At 40.0% G+C, this 19,731-nt stretch overlaps 2 protein-coding genes across 7 annotated transcripts in view; one reads left to right on the top strand and one right to left on the bottom strand.

Moving 5' to 3' along the window:
* Positions 1-6,818, top strand: part of CHPT1 (choline phosphotransferase 1) — a 22,473-nt gene extending 15,655 nt beyond the window's left edge. For 2 of the 3 annotated variants that reach the window (XM_082240616.1, XM_082240614.1), the window contains exons 6-9: positions 834-992; positions 1,850-1,975; positions 2,929-3,039; positions 6,587-6,818. In XM_082240616.1, the coding sequence (XP_082096742.1) occupies positions 834-992; positions 1,850-1,975; positions 2,929-3,039; positions 6,587-6,631 (441 nt within the window). In that variant the 3' untranslated portion in view covers positions 6,632-6,818. Of the gene's footprint in view, positions 1-833; positions 993-1,849; positions 1,976-2,928; positions 3,040-3,337; positions 3,417-6,586 lie in introns of all 3 variants that reach the window. The other variant, XM_082240615.1, reaches the window with a different exon arrangement.
* On the bottom strand, positions 6,077-19,731 carry SYCP3 (synaptonemal complex protein 3). 4 transcript variants are annotated; one of them, XM_082240637.1, is made up of 9 exons: positions 19,708-19,731; positions 15,917-16,060; positions 13,917-13,995; positions 12,667-12,701; positions 10,100-10,217; positions 9,168-9,267; positions 8,095-8,193; positions 6,820-6,924; positions 6,077-6,666 (listed from the first exon to the last, which is right to left on the bottom strand). In XM_082240637.1, the coding sequence occupies exons 1-9, from the start codon at positions 19,709-19,711 to the stop codon at positions 6,613-6,615; spliced, it is 738 nt and encodes a 245-aa protein (XP_082096763.1). In that variant the 5' UTR covers positions 19,712-19,731; the 3' UTR covers positions 6,077-6,612. The 4 variants fall into 4 exon arrangements, with proteins under 4 accessions (XP_082096763.1, XP_082096766.1, XP_082096765.1 ...); XM_082240640.1 differs by lacking the exon at positions 19,708-19,731 and adding an exon at positions 19,493-19,628; XM_082240639.1 differs by lacking the exon at positions 19,708-19,731 and adding an exon at positions 19,143-19,286.

Raw genomic sequence — 19,731 nt, 5'->3', positions numbered from 1 at the left:
TCTTTAGGACTCACCCTATACTTTTGATTGCAGATTATTTTAAACTTATGTTAATGTTGTATATTTACACTGATGTAACCTGCTCTGGGATGTAAAGGGCAGGTGAGAATCTAAGTAGATGTGGTAAAGGTAAAGGGACCCCTGACAGTTAACAGACCGAGGGAGCAGGCAGTTTTTCCTGGTGATGTGGCCAGCATGACTAAGCCGCTTCTGGCGCACGGAAACACTGTTTACCTTCCCGCTGGAGTGGTACCTATTTATCTACTTAAACTGCATGCTTTCGAACTGCTAGGTCAGCAGGAGCTGGAACCAAACAACGGGAGCTCACCCCATTGCGGGGCTTCAAACCGCCAACCTTCTGATCGGCAAGTCCAAGCGGCTCAGTGGTTTAAACCACAGCGCCACCCGCGTACCTAGTAGATGTAGTAGTAGCCCTAAATTGCTTGAGACATAAGTACATTCAGGACCACGTCCTTATGTATGTCCTTCCCACCTGCTGCTTTCATCATCTGAAGTTTTCCTCCAGGGCATCTACTCTGTGGAATGTCCTGCTGAAGGAGGTTCATCAGTCTCTCACACTTTATTGCTAGCTGTTTGGCAAAAACATGGCTGTTCAGGCAGCTTTAGTTAATTTTCCTTAGATTTTGTTATTTTGGTGTGATTGGCTTCATGAATGTTTCATTGTTGTACGTTGGTTTCTGATGTATGTTTGGGCTTTTTACATTGGATTTTTGTTGATAGTGTGAGCCGACTTGAATTCATGGTGTCTGTGGCACATGAGAGTGGGATACAAGTTATAAAATTGATATAATTTAATTATTTGTGCCTTTCAGGGAACAAGTGTTCTGTCACCAGGCCTTCATATAGGGTTGATTATTACTTTGGCAATAATGATCTATAAAAAATCTACAACGCAACTATTTGAAAAGCATCCTTGCCTCTATGTCTTAACATTTGGATTTGTGAGTGCCAAAATCACACAAAAGTTGGTGGTAAGGAGTTTCTAACATTGTTTTGTGCATTTATTAAGATGCTGTATTAATGCAATAATGCATGTGAAGCATTGTGAATGTTCTACTGCTAAGCTGATATCTATTAATAAAAAATGAAAATGAGCACCGTACAGCTTATTCTGTGTAAAGAGCACAGAAATGACAAAATGGTTTCTTAGTTTTAAAGTGATTCAACATTTGTTGCAAGGTCAGGTAATCATTACACAGTATTTCTTTGCTGATGCCGTTTTCAATATAGGCAATTACTGACATGGAGCTTCAGCTCTGACCTTAAGCCTGCTGTCCTGTACTAATAAGGAGACTCATTGGACAGAGATTAACTTCAATATAAACATGGACAGAATTGTGCTGCACGTTCTTTTGCAAAACGTATTGGATGATAGCCAACATCACTTAGATGAAAATTTGCTTGTGCAGCAGGATGTCCCCTTGCTCTCCCATCCGGTGGCCTCTAAATCTACTGTGGCGGGTACCCTCAATCCTCTGGAGCATATTTGAGGGCATGTGGAAGGAAAAGGTCCATTCCATTCATACAAGTATTTTTCAATTAATGACAGACACCAATGAAGATTACTAGTTACCCATTACAGCTAATGTTCTGCCCTGAGCATTCCTTATGTCTAAGCCTTTATAGTTCTCTTAAATGTTTGTAATTAAGAAACCACATGTCTGGAAACAAAACATATCCTTAATCATTATGTTGCTTATAAATTTCTTTGAATCCTTGAATATTCAGATGGGTTCAGGTACTGACTTAAGAGATGAACAAATTGTATTGTGTTAAAATAGGATCTAAACATCTTAGTTTAGTAACTAAATCTAATCTTTGTTCATAGATTGCACACATGACCAAAAGTGAAATCTTCCTACAAGATACTGCATTTATTGGACCTGGCCTCTTGTTTCTAGACCAGTACTTCAACAGTTTTATCGATGAATATATCATTCTGTGGATAGCACTGGTAAGCAGTTTTCCATATGCTTCACTAAATTATGGAAAGTGTTTTCTCCTTTCTGGGTGTTTGAGTCAGACTCTCCAGCCTTGTATTCCAAACAGATTAAGGTAGCAATCCAGCTGAGAGGTATACCTGCTTTTAGTTGTGTTGGACAGTGTTCAGGTGGTAAAGGAGAAGTTGAGATCAAGTTTCAATTGGGAAGTCCCTCATTCAAATCTTACTTCTGCCATGAGCCCACTAGGTGACCTTAGAAAAGTCTTTTGTCTCAGCTCCCTTTTTGCAATGAGATTCCAATTGCTTATCTTACAACGTGTTTATAAGAATTGCAATAAAAAAAGTCATAATTTTTTAAAAACCTAAAGAGCTGGTTACCAATTTATTGCATGCACAAATCTACTCCTTGCACATTTGTGGGTTTTGTTGGAATGAAATTGACTATTAAATTCAGACTGCTAAAGAAAGTTGCATCATAGGGAAGAAACAAAACTACGTTTTATTGATTAGATATGATTGCCGGACTACAAACCAGATATCCCCTGTATTTCTTAATTCAGTATTAAATTAGGAAGAAAGGCAGCAATGACTTTATTGACCCATTTTCTTCTCCTTTTGTCCACTCTCCTTTGGCCCACCCTATCCAGGCCAAGAATCCTGGCTGTGTATTATAGTAGGGATGATGATGATGATGATAAGTCGGTGAATGCACTGGGGTGAATGGCTTCATCTTCAGAAGTTAATTTAAATTTAATTTAAATTTCTGTATTTCGGTGTGAATGCATGTAATCTCTGAACTGCAGATCTAACTAGAACGTTTTAACAATTGTAGAATTAAGGTGTATGCTTCTGTTATAACTTTATCTGTGTGCCTTGAAGAGCGAGAGGGAATTTAAGCACAGAATAATTCATTTGTGCAACACATGTTTTGATCTTAAGCTCTGAACTTTTTTCTCCCTCTTTAGTTCACATCCTTGATTGATTTACTGAGATACTCCACTGGGTTATGCAAACAGATTGCAGCTCACCTTCACATACACGTCTTCAAAATCTCAACTCATCAAGCTCCTGAACAGGTTCAAAACCATAATGAGTGACTTATAGCTGAAAGCGAAGAGGAGGAGTTGGTTGGGGGTGGGGAAAGTGTTGAATGGTGGAAAATACCCTTTTCAGCAATGCAGTTGTGGAAATTTTCAAAGAGAACTTAAGTGCATGAGAGGTTAAATGAAATTAATTATATAATACCAAGTTCCTACAGGCTCTGTTGGGACTTACTGTAATTGTTACTTTGAAATCATAGGAGTAGAGGGTCTAAGGAAGTTTTTGCTACAAAGTAGCAAATTATTGTTTAGAAACTTGTTTTGCTCTTTGCAGACAGAAATGCTTGAAAACCTAATGTACTTGGCAGCTAACTGAACTCGTAAGAAACAGCCAAATATGGATTTCTTAGAAGGTAGTGTGATGTTGGTTCATTATATAGGGACAGTAATTGTGTAAAATACTGCAAAAGTTACCCATTCTACATTTCACTGCTTTTGGAGAAAACTAGAGTCTTAGTTGAATATTTTTTTTATATATTTAAGGGCTAAAACTACTGAGTTGTCATCTTGTATCAAAGTCTTAGGAGTGTGTTTTTCATATTAACTATGTTTAAGAGTTTCTGATACTGGTTAAAGGAAAAAAATAAGGAATTTAGCCATAAATTAGTTGTCAAGGTTAAAATTATGGCATAATTTATCTTGCAGTAGTGTTTAAATTCTTAAGCGTTTAAATTATTTGCATGAGCAGGGAGAATCATAATTACACTTACTTCTTTCGCTTACAGTATAAATATATGTGAATTGCTACTAAGAATTTGGCCTGTGGGCAGGATTCAACATTGTTATTGAGCGCAGAATGAGGTTTGCTTGCATACCAGGACATCCTCACTGCCCTCATTGCACTGTAAATCTGCTCTGGGGGCTTGCATGGGGGTGCGGAGAAGCTGGAGGAAAGTCCTGTTGTGTGATTGGACCTCGTTCCCCATGCACATACCCCACTGAGCGCTGTGTTGAATTCCACCCTGTATTTTTAAAGAAATGAGTGAGCGAAGGATGTTAAGCTGGATAAAACAGTCTGCTAAGACCAAAACACATACAGCATACATTTCCTCCAACAATTTCTTTCTTTACAAAATGCAGTTTGAGCTGGAATGAGGAAAGGGCTTTTTAACACCTCGTGCCCTTTGGCAGTGTTCTTGATTAAATTTTCTCTCCCCAACCCAAAATAAATTCCTCTCATAGGTACAAAAACCTCTTTAATACACCAGAATGCGAAGTCATTTAAAAATGTAGTAGAATAGTCTTCGACATTTCAGGCAACAAATAAATTTTCATTTTCATTTAGTAAAATTTATCAGTGATGTCTAGGTATTATATAGCTGTGCTGTTTTTACATGGGATTTAATCATCCTGTCTAGAAACTGTTTTGTTTAGGAAGCAGTTTGTACAGTGATGGTCTCTGGAGGATTACTGTGTGTCTTTCATCACTTTCTTCTAGATGTCGTATGCTTTAGTGAGACCAGAAAAATAGAACCATAACTCCCAGTCAAGTCTTTTTGTGTAGCTAAGAGGAAAGAAATATGCCAACCTCAACTGTGGACAAATGTGTAGTTTCATATATTTTCACTTAATGCAAAGCCTTCTCAGAAAGTTTTAAACACCTAAGTGACAGGAGTGGATAGATCTAGTGACTGAGCTGATCTCTTTCTACTGGCAACAGATTTGAGTTTGAATTCAGTTATAAATATATGTATTTCAGAAGAACGTAAAACAATCTGAACCCCAACTTAGCTTTGATGCTCTGTAACAATAAAACCAGTTGTAGGTACTATCATCAGACAAGCTGGGTTGACTATTTCCAAGAAATCCAGGGTTGTCTTTTTCTTGGTGTTTAGAGCTAGTTCATACAACACAGTTCCTTTATCCAAGCAATCCCAAGTGATTCTTGGCTATGTGTTTAACAATGGGGGGTGGGGGAATCCTGGCAACTTTATCCAGAAAGAAGTCTACCAGTAAGCTGGGAAGGAAAGTTTATGGGGCTACCTCTCCCCATGTGCCTTCTTCCCCATTGCAGCTCTGTTCCTCTCAGTGCATCATCTGCAAAGAATGTGATTTACATGTGCTTCCTCCCCACAGCAAAATTCAGAAGCAGTTTAGGCATTTGTAACGGCTGCATATGGGCCACAGGTTGCCCACATGTGCCTTAGAAGCTCACTGTAAGAAAGTTGTCCAGTCTTCTCCATTAAAAAGGAAAGTACTGAACAGTTAGCTAGAAAGAAAACTGTTACCCTCCTGGGTCAGTTTTAAACAAGTGATGAAGATCTCTAACAGCAAAACAACTAATCATGTTATTTTCTAGCTGAAAAGATCTAAACAGTAAATACCCACAAATGACAAGACTTTAGAATTTGATGGTCTGCTTAAAAAACTGAGGGATCTTCAGCATGTCACCAAATTCAAAATTAAATGCTGACTAATGGGCACTAAAGAATCTCCATGAAGTGGCATTAGGATATTTAATAGTGGCAAACCTTGGCATTTAAATAAAACCATGCATTTATCCCAAAACTAGATGAATGGTTTGCTGCCATTATTATAGCATGTAGTAATTGTTCTGGATTCCTTTAAAGTGATGTCAAAGTTTAAGACCAAATAAATTATTGCTACATTTCAAACAGTTAAAACTGTGATTCTAAGTTGCTGTAATGAAAATTTTGTTTCATTTGTAATGCTTGAATTACCAGTGTGTTTTTACAGTATGAAAATATGATTATGCTTTTATTTTTCTAAAAAAAAAACAAAGTTCAATGACGGGAAGTTTTTGCTGTTTGGGAGGGGAAAGAAACATTTCATTTAGAGTTTTTGGAGATAGGGACTTGCTTGATATACTTTTAAATTTTGCTTTTAATTAGGTTTCCTGAACTGTAGAGTGTAAGCCTCTTTGTTTGTTTAGTTATTCAGAATTTACTGATAATATTAGGGGCTCCCTCAAAAAAGTAGAACATTTTATTTACGGTGAGACCATGAAACTGGAAAATTACTAAGAGTGCCTTATAATAAAGGAAATCCCAAATTAGCAACATGTATATTTTATTTTATAATCATAAGGAAGTTCTTGTGCATCTCCTTCAACTTTCAGATTAAGACATATTACTCGGGTTGGTATATAAGAATGAAACGTTTTTTTGGTAGCAACCTGAAACATTTTATATAGTTCTGCTGCAAGTACACAATTTTTAATAAGGCCTTGAATCCCATAGTACATGCAATTTGTTTTGTACCAAACACTCTGATAACAACAGTCTGTCAGACAGTTAAATAACATTAAGTATCTTTAACTTTCAAAAAGGTACCTTAACCCTGGGATCTAGATTCTGAATTTAAGAGGTGAAAAAAGATTGAGAGACACAGGAAAAAAATAAAATTAGCATATCCTGTTGCTAAGCAGCAATGAGCTGTCGGTTTCTTTGATATCAGAGCTGAATGTAAGGTATTCAAATATAGCAATTTTTAATATGGCGTTTAAAATACTGGCTCTTCCTCCCCATATGGCTAATGTATATAATTGTATCATGTTACTTAGGTACAAGTTGTATCTCCACTGAGCCATCAGAATAACATGGACTGAAGAGATTTGCGAACAGTTGCCATCTCTTGCTGTTGCTGTTAAGAGAGAAAAAAATGCTGATCAAATGTAACATTTTGTATCATAGTGTTCTGACTTGCTGAATATAAATGGTAAATGTTTAATTTTTCTATTTAAATGTTGTTTTAAAATGTCACTGAAATTTTCCATAAATCAGTATTAACACTTACAGTGTCCATCATGATCTTCTTTTGCAACATAGCCATTTCTTTCCGAAGCTCATTTTGTGCACCTACTAAAAGACTTTCATGAGTCTTCTCCATGTCTTCCATACTCTAAAATCAGATAGCAGCTTCATGAAAATCTGTTACTGGTTTACACCCAGAAATTTTGTTACATTTTAGAAGTCAAGGAATGGCCATGAATTACCAGAGTGCCTAGCAATGGCAACGATAGTAGCCTAAGCACATCAAAATTTTGAGAAGTAATTATGCTAACTGGTAAGAGTTCATCTGGAATAGTGTTCTATTCTTTGCACTGCTTATCCAAACAATATATTGTTCAACTGCCCTACAGGAATTGCCAGCAATATGACAAAGGAGTCTACAAAGCAGTGATATTACTAACACATATGCATGTACAAGTGTAAATGTAAAGGCTTGACAAGGTTAGCATTACAGTGGTACCTCGGGTTACAGACGCTTTGGGTTACAAACTCTGCCAACCAGGAAGTGGTTGCTCCAGGTTAAGAACTTTGCCCCAGGACAAGAACGGAAATTGCGTGCCAGCGGTGCAGCAGGCCATTAGCAAAAGCACGCCTCAGGTTAAGAACTGTTTCAGGTTAAGAACAGACCTCTGGGACGAATTAAGTTCTTAACCCGAGGTACCACTGTATATATGTGTTTTGTCCAACTATGAAAATAAGATGTAGCCATGCTGAGGAGATCAACAGTACTGCTGGGGCAATATTCAGTTGATGCTCATGCTACTCTTCATGCAAAGCATATTAGGTGTCAAATAATCAAGTGGAAACAGAGCAGATGGATGCAACATGAAGTTAAAGTTTAAGTAGTAGTTGCAATTATTTTAAAACATAAATGTATAGCTAGTATGCCACTGCAGATCTTGCCATATTAGCAGCAGGGACAGCACAGGATTTCTGTTTGTATCCAGCAGTTCTATGAGCAGAAAGCAGCTCATGCAACAGGTTTTCTTTTTCTTCCCTTCCTTCTGTACCCTCCAAAAACCCTCTAAGAAAGCTGGTGAAATTTCAGGCAAATCCTCCTGGCCTATCACAGGCCTGTATGAGACAGACCCCACCCTGCAGAAGGGCATCTAGACCCTCTGGAAAGAGGTTTGGGGAGATGTAGGTAGAAGGAGGGGAAGAGAAAACCAGTGGTGGAAGCTGCCTTCTCACACAACTTTTGTTTTAATATACTGTAAACTAAAATAACAATGCACTTTTAATAACAGACTTGATCAAATGGTTGTTGTTTTTAATATACCTTCAAAAATTGCTCATACAGCTGCTTAATTGTTTTCAGTCTTTGATTCTGAACTATTCTTGCTTGTTGGAAAGTTTTTTGTTGTTGCCGAAACAGGTTCTAGGGAAGGAAAAAGAGGCTATAATAAATGTAGGAATAAATATTCATATAATAAAGCTAAATCACACTGTTACTAATTGTAAACTGTAAGCATAGCCAAATGCAGTGGAAGCTGGTATGCTAGGACAAATGGGGCACTGCCTCACCAACTTCAGTTTGCCCCATCTGCCTTGCCTACATCCAGTCCAGTGTTACCTATGGGTAACACTGCCAGTGACTGCTGCTGCTGCACCCTGGCCTGTGTAGGATTCAGAAAGGAAAAGGTTAGGGACAAAACTAGAATTAGTTTGCTCTAGGTCCACCTACTGTTGGTTTCCTTTATTTCCACTCAACTACTCCCAGTATGCACCAGCCATCAGTTATTACCCTAAGTGCATGTGTGTATATATATTCTTCAATTAATTTCTATGCCTTTGCTGTAAATTCATATAGGGTTTTCAGGGGCATGAAAGTCAGTGAATGAACAAAAAAAGAAAGAAATTCTAAGAAAATTGTGTATAGTTTTTACATGTCAAATTGTTTCCAATGGCAAGGTTTTCTTGCTTTCACTTGCTATTTATTTACATTTATATGCCGCCATAAACAATGGGCAACTTATAGTAGTAACTGAATGCTTATCTTCCACTGAACGTATTATTGTTGCTTACCACTGCAAGCTTATTCAGTGTATATTTATTTAAGGAACAGGTTGATCACAGTGCAGAAACATTGGCTCTACTAACTATGGCGTAACATTATCTTTTGACCTAATATCTGAGATGTTATTACTGATCAGCACTTGGACTCTGCTAATTTACTTAGCTCTCCTTCACCCTATGTGAGCATATTGTTTTCCTAAAGCTAGGGCTACACGCAACCCTGAATATTACCTGTCTGTTTTGTGAATGGTAACATTCTACACCGTAGTATAAGGAGAATGAAATATCAGCCTCAGGCACTTACATTTATTATTCAAAAAGTTAAGAAAAACAAACCATTAATTTTTCTTCCTGTTCCTCAGATTTCTTTATATCAGCATCCCACTGTTGAAATACATGCAGGAACTGCTGAGAATATTCATGTTGGACCTTCTGCCTAAAATATATATTTTGCAAGCTGAAATAATGCATTTTTGAATGTTAACATGAAATACCATTGATTTATAAACTGTAAAGGCATCGGTGAAAGATGGAGAACCTAAAACTTTCAGTTAGTCACACAAACTTTAAAAAAGGAAGAGTTGGTAGATTTGAGAGAACACAGCTAAGGTGAAAGGTGGCCTTCTAATTTGGAAAAAAACACACCATAGAACATTGAAGAGCATTGTTCTAAAGTAGGTTTACAATGCAATCGTATGCATGTTTACTTCAAGTAAACCCAATTATGTTCAGTGAGGTGAACTTCCAAATAAATAATGTAAGAGGTCAGGGGTCCCTTTACCTTTAAGAATGTAACTTAAATGTTATTTTAAAGAATTTGCTTTCTAAAATGAAATATTTTGATTAGGAACCAACTCCTTTACTATAGTAAATTACCAGGAAATCATATCCAGACAGACAATCAAAACTCAGAGACTAAGTCCAGGATGGAAATTCTTTTTTGGTCTAGTGTCACATTTCCAGGGGAGCGGTACAACTTGTTGGGGGGCCACATGCTGCTCATGGGCAGGAACAGAGCCAATAGTGATCAGGGCCACCCTCTCTCTGGCACCCCCATTTCTCTCTTCCCCTGTTTAACATGCTGCTAAGAGAGGGAAAAATAGATCGCTCTTCCCAGGTCTGATCTGATTGTATATATTATTGCTTTCATCCATTTTGGCTTTTCTGCCTGTTTGCTCTCCCTACCTACATGGAATCAGACTGAGGGCCACAGGTTGAATCTCTGCCACAAATGTGCAATGTAGGTTAGTGTTAATTATAACCCCCACCTTTGCTCTTGTTGTGTTTTCCAAACATGTTCTATTTTCTGGCTGCTTGTTTTGAGAGAAGCTTTCGTGTACATTTCTAATCTTTTCCTTTTAGCCAGAAGAGCTTTGTTAATGTCCGCTGCAGAAAGACAAAGAATCATTAGGCACTGTATCTTAAAACATATGTAAAGGTTTATAAGATTTGCAAAGAAAGGCTAGAATGTCTCACACACTACACCTGGAGGGCTGTTGCAGCGTTAGGCTACAGTAGTGGCTACAGTAATTAATGCATGAATTCAAGGACCTCTTCTCAAACTAATTTTGAATCTAGTATAAGCTGTATTAAAATTACAGTGTTTATATGGCAGCTTTTATAGTGTGTTGATCTATCAGTGAAGTATTTTGCCATCAACACTTTTAACACCCCACAATAAACACAGAAACTAAGCGGAAGCTGGCTGGCACAATCCAGTCTGCCCAAAGATTTGGATTCTTCTTACATGAAGCCCTTTTCAAGCAAGCCCATAACCAAACAATCTAGGCAGGTGCTTTTGTAAAACATGATACCTTTTGAGGCTAAAACTTTAGAGAGAACTCTAATAAGAGACAGTAGAATATCAAGGGAGCAAAATACAGCATTGGTTAAGCAGTTGCCTTTCTTCACTGCTAAGTACAGTATTCTTCATGTTCCATGATTTGCAGACATATTCCAAAACTTCATGAAGTTCAAGATGGCTTTGAGAAAGCTTGTGGCCCATGCTCAAATTGGATAAGCTGTAGCCATGCTGTTTATCCTTAACAGGACTGAAACCTCATTAGAGAAAGATTAGTTGATCAGTTATATGCATTTTTGTCACTAGATTAATCAAATCTGCATATAGGTAAAAACACAGCTGAAGGAAGAAACACATTTTGTCAGGGAATTGCCATCAGTGCCGGAGGGAGAGAGCAAAAGCCAGAGGGATTCCAGAGAGCGTCCAGGGATCGGGAGGAGCAGCCCATCTTCTGGGGAAGAGAAGCAGCATAGCACCAGTGGAGAAGGAGGGCAGATGGGGGAAGCGGTGAGGCGGTCCCATGACTACTTGCCTGGGACTAGCGGGGAGAGTAGGGGTCCTTTGCTGCCCACGCCCTCCTTGCGCAGAAGGCTTTCGCGCAGAGAGAGTAGGAGGAGACTAGGCGTCAAAGAGCTTCTTTGCTGGAAGAAGTTTAAGAAATGCCCACTGACGGATTCTGCCAGCGACTGAGTCAGCCACGGGTGAGTGGCTGTCTGGACAGAAAAGGGTCACTTAGGCAACCCAGCCAGGTGTTTGCATCCAGCTGGGGACATAAGCACCGGCTTACACACGAGCAACCCCTAGAACCACTACACATTTGTTTTTAGATTATGTGCATGTGTTGTAACTGGCATCATTTCAGAAGAAATAAGCATGCCAAAGGGAGATTATGTTTTAAGCTGTTCCCTGCCATACAGTAGCTTTTATAAGCACTTGTATTAAAATATATATTTTTATTTTTAAAAACTGCTCCTCAGTTAATTGGGATACTTTTAAAGTCAGTTGATTAGATCAAAGAAGCATTGCAAGTCCTTGTCCTTGAGCAGGCATTGGGAAAAAAGAAGTCTTTTTTTCATCATCCTTTGTTAACTACAACCCTTCATTACAGAAAACGGAGAAGAGCTAGGTTCTTGCTATGGAGGCGACTGATATGGACACAGACAAGACGGAATCTTGCCAGTAATGTTTAACAGATTAATGAAGGCCATGTTCCATCACATTTTGCCCTAGCCAGTCTATTTTAGTAGAATTTGCTTCACATGAGAGTGAAACCCAGAACAAAGACATATAAATTTGTAAGTAAGCTTTTCCTGAGCATGCATGGATAACCTGCACCCTAATCTTGAAGTTTGCATTGGCACATCTGCTTTGGCAAAGTTATGATGTACTGTATTTTTCGCCCTATAGGACGCACCGTCCCATAAGGCGCACTTAGTTTTTTGGGGGGGAAATAAATTATTTCCCCTCCAGGCGCGGGGAAGCCTGAGCTTCCCCCGACCCCAGCCCCCAAACAGGCAGCTCTCTGCAAGCCGTGGGAGCCCAGCGCTGGCTCCCACTGCTTACTGAGAGGTCCACTAAGCCTGGAGAGCAGAGGGGTCGGTGCGCACCGACCCCTCTCGCTCTCCAGGCTTCAGCGAAAGCCTGCATTCGCCCCATAGGACGCACACACATTTCCCCTTCATTTTTGGAGGGGGGAAAAGTGTGTCCTATAGGGCGAAAAATACGGCAATCGATTGATCAATCTATTGAAGTACTACAGATGACAATATCCCACTACACTCCTGCCATCATACTACAGGAAGTAATGTTTGGAATGCAAATTGTTAATTTGTTCATATGACTAAAAAGAGAAAATTTATTTTAAAAACTGGTTTATATCCAACTAAAGCTAGCCATATCCATTTATTTCACTGGGTCTACTCTGAGCGGAACTTACTTGGAAACAATTCTGTATTTTGAAATAAAAGGGCAGGACCCTTCTCCCATATAACTATTTTATTAACTGACAGTATGTAAGTATTTTCTAAAACATACCTCCGAATCTTTCCAGCATATTCTGTACTTCTCCCCTATAAAAATATTCATATTTTTAAAATGACTTTTTTGCATTAAGAGAACTAGTTTATATTTTTCAGATATTATTTGTAAGTGGTAGCAAGCTGCAACAGAGACCAACAATAATTAACACCACTAAAAGCCTTGTGACAAAGGGAGGGGGGAAATCAGCACTGTGAAGGGGTGTAATCTTTGGGGCATCTATGGGGGGGGGAAGAGAGAATGTAAACTACAACAGCATGGAGAAACTAAATTAAATATTGTCAAGATTTTCCCCATCAAGAAATATATAATCAATAAAGGGCATAACCTTCTGTTTATGACTCAGTAGTTTAAAACATCTTATGTTGAAATCTGTCATTTTTAATTATAAGCTTAATGAGTCTGCTGAAAATTCTGTCAGAGATGCTAACGTTCCTAGGATTCTTGGAAGCCATGGCAGTTGAAACAGATTTAAGACTGCAATCCTAAATACATTTACTGTGGAATAATTCTCATAGAATTCAGAGTAACTATGTTTAGAATTATGCTGTAAAATTGGTTTACATTTATAACATGGTTTACATGGGCTTCTATTACATTATGAGTTGATCTGTTGGGGATTTGATGGTGGTTTGGATATAACTTAATATGTGAAGAACAGTGCAATCCTTTCCATGTCTACTCAGAAATCCCACAATGTTCCTTGGGACTTGCTCCCTAATAGTCTCCGTTAACTTCAGAACTTCCTTGCCTCTCTATTCTGTAATAATTTTTGAAAAGAGGGCAACTGAATTATCCTTCCTTAATTAATTAAAGTGCACTAGATTAAAAGGTTCTTTTCCTCCAATGGAAGAGGATTCCTCCAACAGGGTAAGCACCTTATATCAGAGTAAGCTCCTTACTTTTGGAAGAAGAGAAGCTTTGGATACACACCAGTATTTAACCACTTCAGATGTTGTAGGCCTACAATTCCCATTATCCCTGACTATTTGCCATGCTGGCTGAGGCTGGTGGGACCTGGTCCAACAACATCTAAAGGGCCACAGGTTATCCAGCTCTGATCTACAGCCAACAAATTTTTAGTTACGTTCCCATGTAAAGGTGCTGTGTTTTAACAACGTAAAAGTAATATATTTTTCTGGCTACAATAATCGTAACAAAGAGGCACTGGAAACGTAACTGATACTTTATAACTGTAAAAAATAATTTAACATTACATGGCAAAAAATAAATATCAAACTATTTACCCAACTTCATCTTCAACTACAGGACGAGGAGTCAGCGAAGGTCTTTTTTTCCCATGTTTATCAATTATTGGAGTTTCATCTTTATGGGAGGGAAATAGAAGGTGCAGTTTACCAATTACTTGTATCACATTAAAAAGTTTTAAATCCCATATACCACTTTTAAATGAAAATTCTTCAAAAAGCAATTTACAAGTTACATAAAATATCGTTTAAATCGTATAAAACACTGCAAAAATCTCAAAACAATATTTGAGAACATAACTAAAAATCAAGAGTAACCATCACTACCCCAGCATAATATAAAATTATCACAATTAAGTGAAAATATTAGTTTTGCACTCAGCTCAAATTAACTGATAAAGGCCACAGTAAAAATAGCCTGTTTAAAACCTGGAAGGGAGGGGCTCTGTGTAATGTCCCATGAAATCACCTTCCACATCTGGAGGGCCATGAGCAAGAATAGAAGACGGGGAGGAGGAGTTTGGATTTGATATCCCACTTTATCACTACCCGAAAGAGTCTCAAAGAAACTAACATTCTCCTTTCCCTTCTTCCCCCACAACAAACACTCTGTGAGGTGAGTGAGGCTGAGAGACTTCAAAGAAGTGTGACTGGCCCAAGGTCACCCAGCAGCTGCATGTGGAGGAGCAGAGATGTGAACCCGGTTCCCCAGATTATGAGACTACCGCTCTTAACCACTACACCACACTGGCTCTACCCTTGTCTGTCAGCTTGCCAGTCTTATTTCCATTATAAATAGGCACATAAGTAGAGCTTCAAAGGCAGATCTTAAGGTACAAGCAAGTTGCTATGGATCCAAGCAGATCTCAGGCTTTTTTTAACTAGTATTCCAGGATCCACCAACCAGAACTTGGTGCAAAGACATATATTGAAAAAAGAGACAGCAATGCTTCTGAATACCAGTTGCTGGAAATCACAGGAGGGAAGAGTGCTCTTGAGCTCAAGTCCTGCTTGCAGGTTACCCACAGGCATCTAGGTTGGCCACCGGAGAGAATACAGTGCTGGACTAAATAGGCCATTGACCTGATCTGGCAGGCTATTCTTATGTTCTTCTGCATCCAGGAATTTGTTTTGAGTACCAGAAATTAACCAAATTCAAGGTCCTTCCCCACAAAGAATACCCTCGTTAACCCCTGCCTACACACACTTTCTTCATTTCAACAGTATACTGGAGGGGGGGGGAGTTCTCATTTTGTTGTTCTTTGTTTATTTTATTATTACATTTATATCTAGCTTTTCTCCAATGACCTCAAATCATTTTCTCAATTGCCATTTTACCTTTACAACATCTCCGTTAGGCTGAAAGACAGTGACTTGCCCAAGGCCTCCCAAGTGAGGCTGGTGGCTGAACCCTTGTATCTCTCTGAGGTCCTAATCCACTATGCTAATCGTTAAACAATTGGGAATCAGAAATCCTTATCAATTATCGAGATCTGCCAGTAGATCCTGATCTACCTTTTTCCCAGCCTAGTTTTAGGCAACCCTGCATAAGCCATTCAGAGCTTTTAAAGCTGAACACCAGCACTTTAAATTGGCCATAAGGATTGCACTGGAAATCAGAGCAACTGGTACAAAAGTGTAATATGCTCTAAATGCTCCAACAAAGAGCTGAGAAGCTACATTATGTTCCATTCTCTATGACTGCTGAGAATGCCAGACTATCTACTCCCAATTCCTCAAGTGGAATCCACTTTCAAGAAAGAACTTCACATGCTGAATCAAGCAGCAGGTTTGAATCCTGCTCTGCCAATTGCATGGTCACCTAATGAGGAGTAAACTTCTTCCATTTCACAAATAAATTTGCTGTTGCGAAGACAGCCTTAGGCAAATGCCAAGTCAGGTTATTCAGCAGTCCTATTTAATAGAATTTGGGGGGTGTGCCCTCCCCTATACTATTGTGAGAAGGATGACTTATCCTATTTATATTAGGAGTGCAAACAAAACAAAATGTGTTCATCATTTTGTACTGATTACTACACCTTCTCTAACATCCTCTTCAGAGCCACTCAGATGTTTTTTTGTATGTTCTTCAAAGTCGTAGGCATGAACAACTGGATCTTCCTGTGCCAATTTAGCAGTTTTTGCTGCAGATTTTCTTCCTGATGGTGCCATAATCAGAGTAACTGCCATAAAATATATTTTTTTGTTTAATTCACAACATAACACACAGTATGAATTTAAGATAGGGAAAATAAGATACTAGGATACCATAGATTCCGGCGTATAAAATTACTTTTTAACCCCGGAAAAGAGGATAAAAAGTCGGGGGGGGGGGTGTGTCATCTTATACACCGGGTATGGGTGGCGCGGAGTGCAAAGCAGCTGCAGCGGTGGGCTCTGCTCTGGGCGGCTTTCTCCTGGCGCGGAGCCCACCCCCCCCCCGCTAGCCACCCGGAGTGGAGCAGCAGCAGGCTCAACGCCGGGCAGCTTTTTCCCGGCGCGGAGCTGCTCAGCGTATCAGGCGACTGGGTTTATAAGACGAACCCCCAAATTGCAGCTGCCAATTTGGGGGGTTGTCTAATACATCCAGTCGCCTAATATGCTGGAATCTACGGTACTATTTTATCTTGTATCTGCTATTGCGAATTCAGTCAGAATTCAATACATGTCTGCAGAATATTTTTACAAAGCTTTCACACATTTTGAAGTTGAACCTCATTTGACTACGTAAGCTACAGTGAATAATTATTGTAAAATGTCTCCAAGAACAATTTTTGAATGAGCTAAGTTTCAATAATTCTGCTAGACCAGCTGTGCTACATGAAGTTCTTTGGCTCCCAATTTGTTTCTAGGCCCAATTCAAATAACTTGTTTTTACATTTAAATCACATGATATGTTGTAGAATCAGGATATCTAAGTGGTCATCTCCTCTTACATGAAGATGACTGCATATTTCAATCTTTACAGCATGGGTCTGATCCAGTCCCCCCAAACAAATTATTCCCAACCCCAACCCCAAGCTCCCACTAGTTTGGCAGAGGCAGGAGAAAGGAAACTAAAGCAGACAGTGCTGGGGTGGGTGGAACTGAAAGCCTCGATGGGGATGTAAATCATCTCCCTGATCATTTGATGAATGCAGATGTGACCCCCTCCCCCTCAGTTGACCTGCACAGACCAGCTGGGGAGGGGAGACAGCTTGTTCATTGTCTCCCTGTATGTGTGAGCATGTGAAAGTGCAAGATGGCCACACATATTGCTGACATGCATCCCCCAGGGGGTTGGGCCAAGGGCAAATGTGGCCCTTGAGCCTGAAAATGTCAGCCCCCCCCCCCGGCTCTATAGGGAGCCTTTCTCTGTGTTTCAACATCATTTGAGGTGCTGGTACACACTGTTAGATCTATTATGTATTTGTTAAGTTCTAAGATTTTGTACATGGTTTCTAACCAATTATTACTTGTACCAAGTTCAAGGTGTGGTTGGGCTACTGAAGAAAGAAAACCACAGTCAAAGATAAACAATTAGGGATTCCATAATCTAAGAATACTACTGTTGTTTGACAGCATACTGTTCATCCCCCTTTCCTCCTCTCCCATTTTGGAGCACCTTGTTCTAGCTCCCGATAGTACAATCCGCTTACACACCCGGGTGTGTTTTAGAATTGCAGCCTCAAAGGCTGCTTCACTCAGCCACAAGAGCACAACCAACAACCTCTTCCCGCTTTTCTTCACTTACCAAACTTTTCTGCTCCACCTTCCCTTCAAGCCCAAGGCTTTTTATTTATTCAAAGTGCATGCATGGCACATAGGGTTCTCCTTCCATTCTACCCCCCCCAGTCACAACAGCCCTGCAACCCCGCCCCCCCCCCACCAAACTCACTGCAATCAACCGAAGGCAACCAACCTTCAGGGTTATTGTTTTTATTTTGATTATATATTCTGTGGTTTTATATTTTGATTTTGTTCTGTGAACCGCCCTGAGACCTCCGGGTACAGGGCAATATATAAATCAATCAATCCATAAATCCATCAATCAATCAAATGAATGAATGAATGGATGAATAAAACCATGCCGTGGGCTCCCCAATCTCTCTCACCACCAACAAACTAATAAATGGATAGGTGGAGAATCTGTCCACGTGACGCTGACACAAAAAAAACCCACTATAAAAAAGAAGGACATCTACTGCTCAAACTCACAATGCCTATGATAGCCATGTCTCACACCAAATGTAACTGACTCTATGAACTGAAAACACCAAATGTAACTGACCTGCAGATAAGTCTCTATGAACTGAAAACAGAGACGTTATACACCTTTGTTATCCAAGGAAATCTTTCAATAAAGACAAACCAACCAGTCCTATTATTTATTTATATACTACCCTATACCCAGGGGTCTCAGGGCGGTTCACAGAATAAAATCAGTATATAAAACCACAAAATACTTAAAAATAAAAACTGAACTGCAACCCAATACCCCTCCCCACACACAAAAAAAACATTTTAAAAGGGCACAGGATGTCATTAAGATCAACCAAAGGCCTGGTTAAAAAGGAACGTTTTTTGCCTGGTGCCTAAAGGTATACAATGAAGGTGCCAGGCGAACTTCCCTATGAGGTGGGGCGGGGGGGGGAGTGACTCAAAATCACCCCCCCTTCAGTTTCATGGTTGGGGGCGGTAATTCGAGCCGCGGCCTCTCCTCACCCACAGCCTGGCGCTCTAACCACCAAACCAGCCGCGTGACTTGATCGCCTTCCCTCAAGGTTTCCCGCCTAAATTACCTCAGGTTCTGCCGTTGTCCTTCCCCACCCGGGTCCCCTTTAGCCAGACCTCCAGGTGTTCCCCTTCCGCCAATTTCTCTCTTACAACCACCCAGCGGAATTACCTACTTTCCCAAACCGCCGTTCCTCCCCCCACCCCCCGCCGTCTTTCTCCTCACTCCCTCCCTGAAAGAGGGAGAAAAGGTGAGGCGGCGGCGACGAGAAACACTACAGGACCAGGACGGGCGCAAAGAAAGTTCTATGCAGTTAATAAACATCGCGTCCTATGGAACCTGCGCCAGACCTAAAGAAAAGGCACCCGCCGCCTTCGCTGCCTGCCTCGCGTCTGCACGCGCGAACGCAAAAAACCCCAAACGGATTAAACTTCAGGCGGCGGGAAAGGGGTTGGGGGGGTATCACAGTACACGCTTTCAAACAAAGCATGCCACATTTCCCTGGCAATAGTAATAATAATAAACTAGCACAGAAGCAGAAACGTTCTAACTCCGCTAGGCCGGTTTTCTGTTTGCAGGGAAGTTTTATATGAAGCGGAGGAAGCTTCCAAAAGATCCCGCCGCCCCCGTGCAGTCTGAAGTGGTGCAGTCCATTCTTTTCTCTTCCAGCGGATCGGCTGCACCTGCCGCCTCAGGAAGCTGTATCCGACTTTTTTTTTAAAGAGCCTATGGTAGTGCTGCACACCGTCTGAGGCAAAATAAATAAATAAATATTTTTTAAAGGTTGCACTCGATTTCCCCCCCTCTAAACAAAATACCGCAAGTCCATCTCTCACTTCTCCCTATTGGTAACAATTAGTTAAATAACGATTTCCTGCCATATCATGACCCACACAATTACCTGCCTCAGGTAGCAGCCGCCTCACTCAGCCTAATGGGAGGAGCAGTCCTGGCCTGCGCATTTCTCACTTAAATTTTCTCAGAGTGAAACTCACAATTTTATTTTTAGGAGAGTCTCTATTCTCTTTCCCTTTTTCCAATCCCATTTGTGGTATAAAAAACATGGGTGTCGCAGCTGCCCCCCATCAAGAAAATAAAGAAAATTACTTAACTGACCCATTGCATCACAGAAAACTCGGT

The sequence above is a fragment of the Podarcis vaucheri genome, assembly GCF_965113315.1.
Source record: "Podarcis vaucheri genome assembly, chromosome: 10".
In the NCBI taxonomy this organism is placed as follows: Eukaryota; Metazoa; Chordata; class Lepidosauria; order Squamata; family Lacertidae; genus Podarcis; species Podarcis vaucheri.
Note: the sequence above shows the minus strand (reverse complement) of the source record. Positions and strands in the feature narration are given on the sequence as shown.

Excerpts from the sequence above, each read along its gene's own strand:
- SYCP3 (XM_082240637.1), bottom strand. Across the intron at positions 12,702-13,916 it reads GTAGTTGAAGATGAAGTTGG|GGGAGAAGTACAGAATATGC; the intron begins GTAAATAGTTTG and ends ATATTTTTATAG. Across the intron at positions 6,925-8,094 it reads TGTATGAGCAATTTTTGAAG|AGTATGGAAGACATGGAGAA; the intron begins GTATATTAAAAA and ends ATCTGATTTTAG.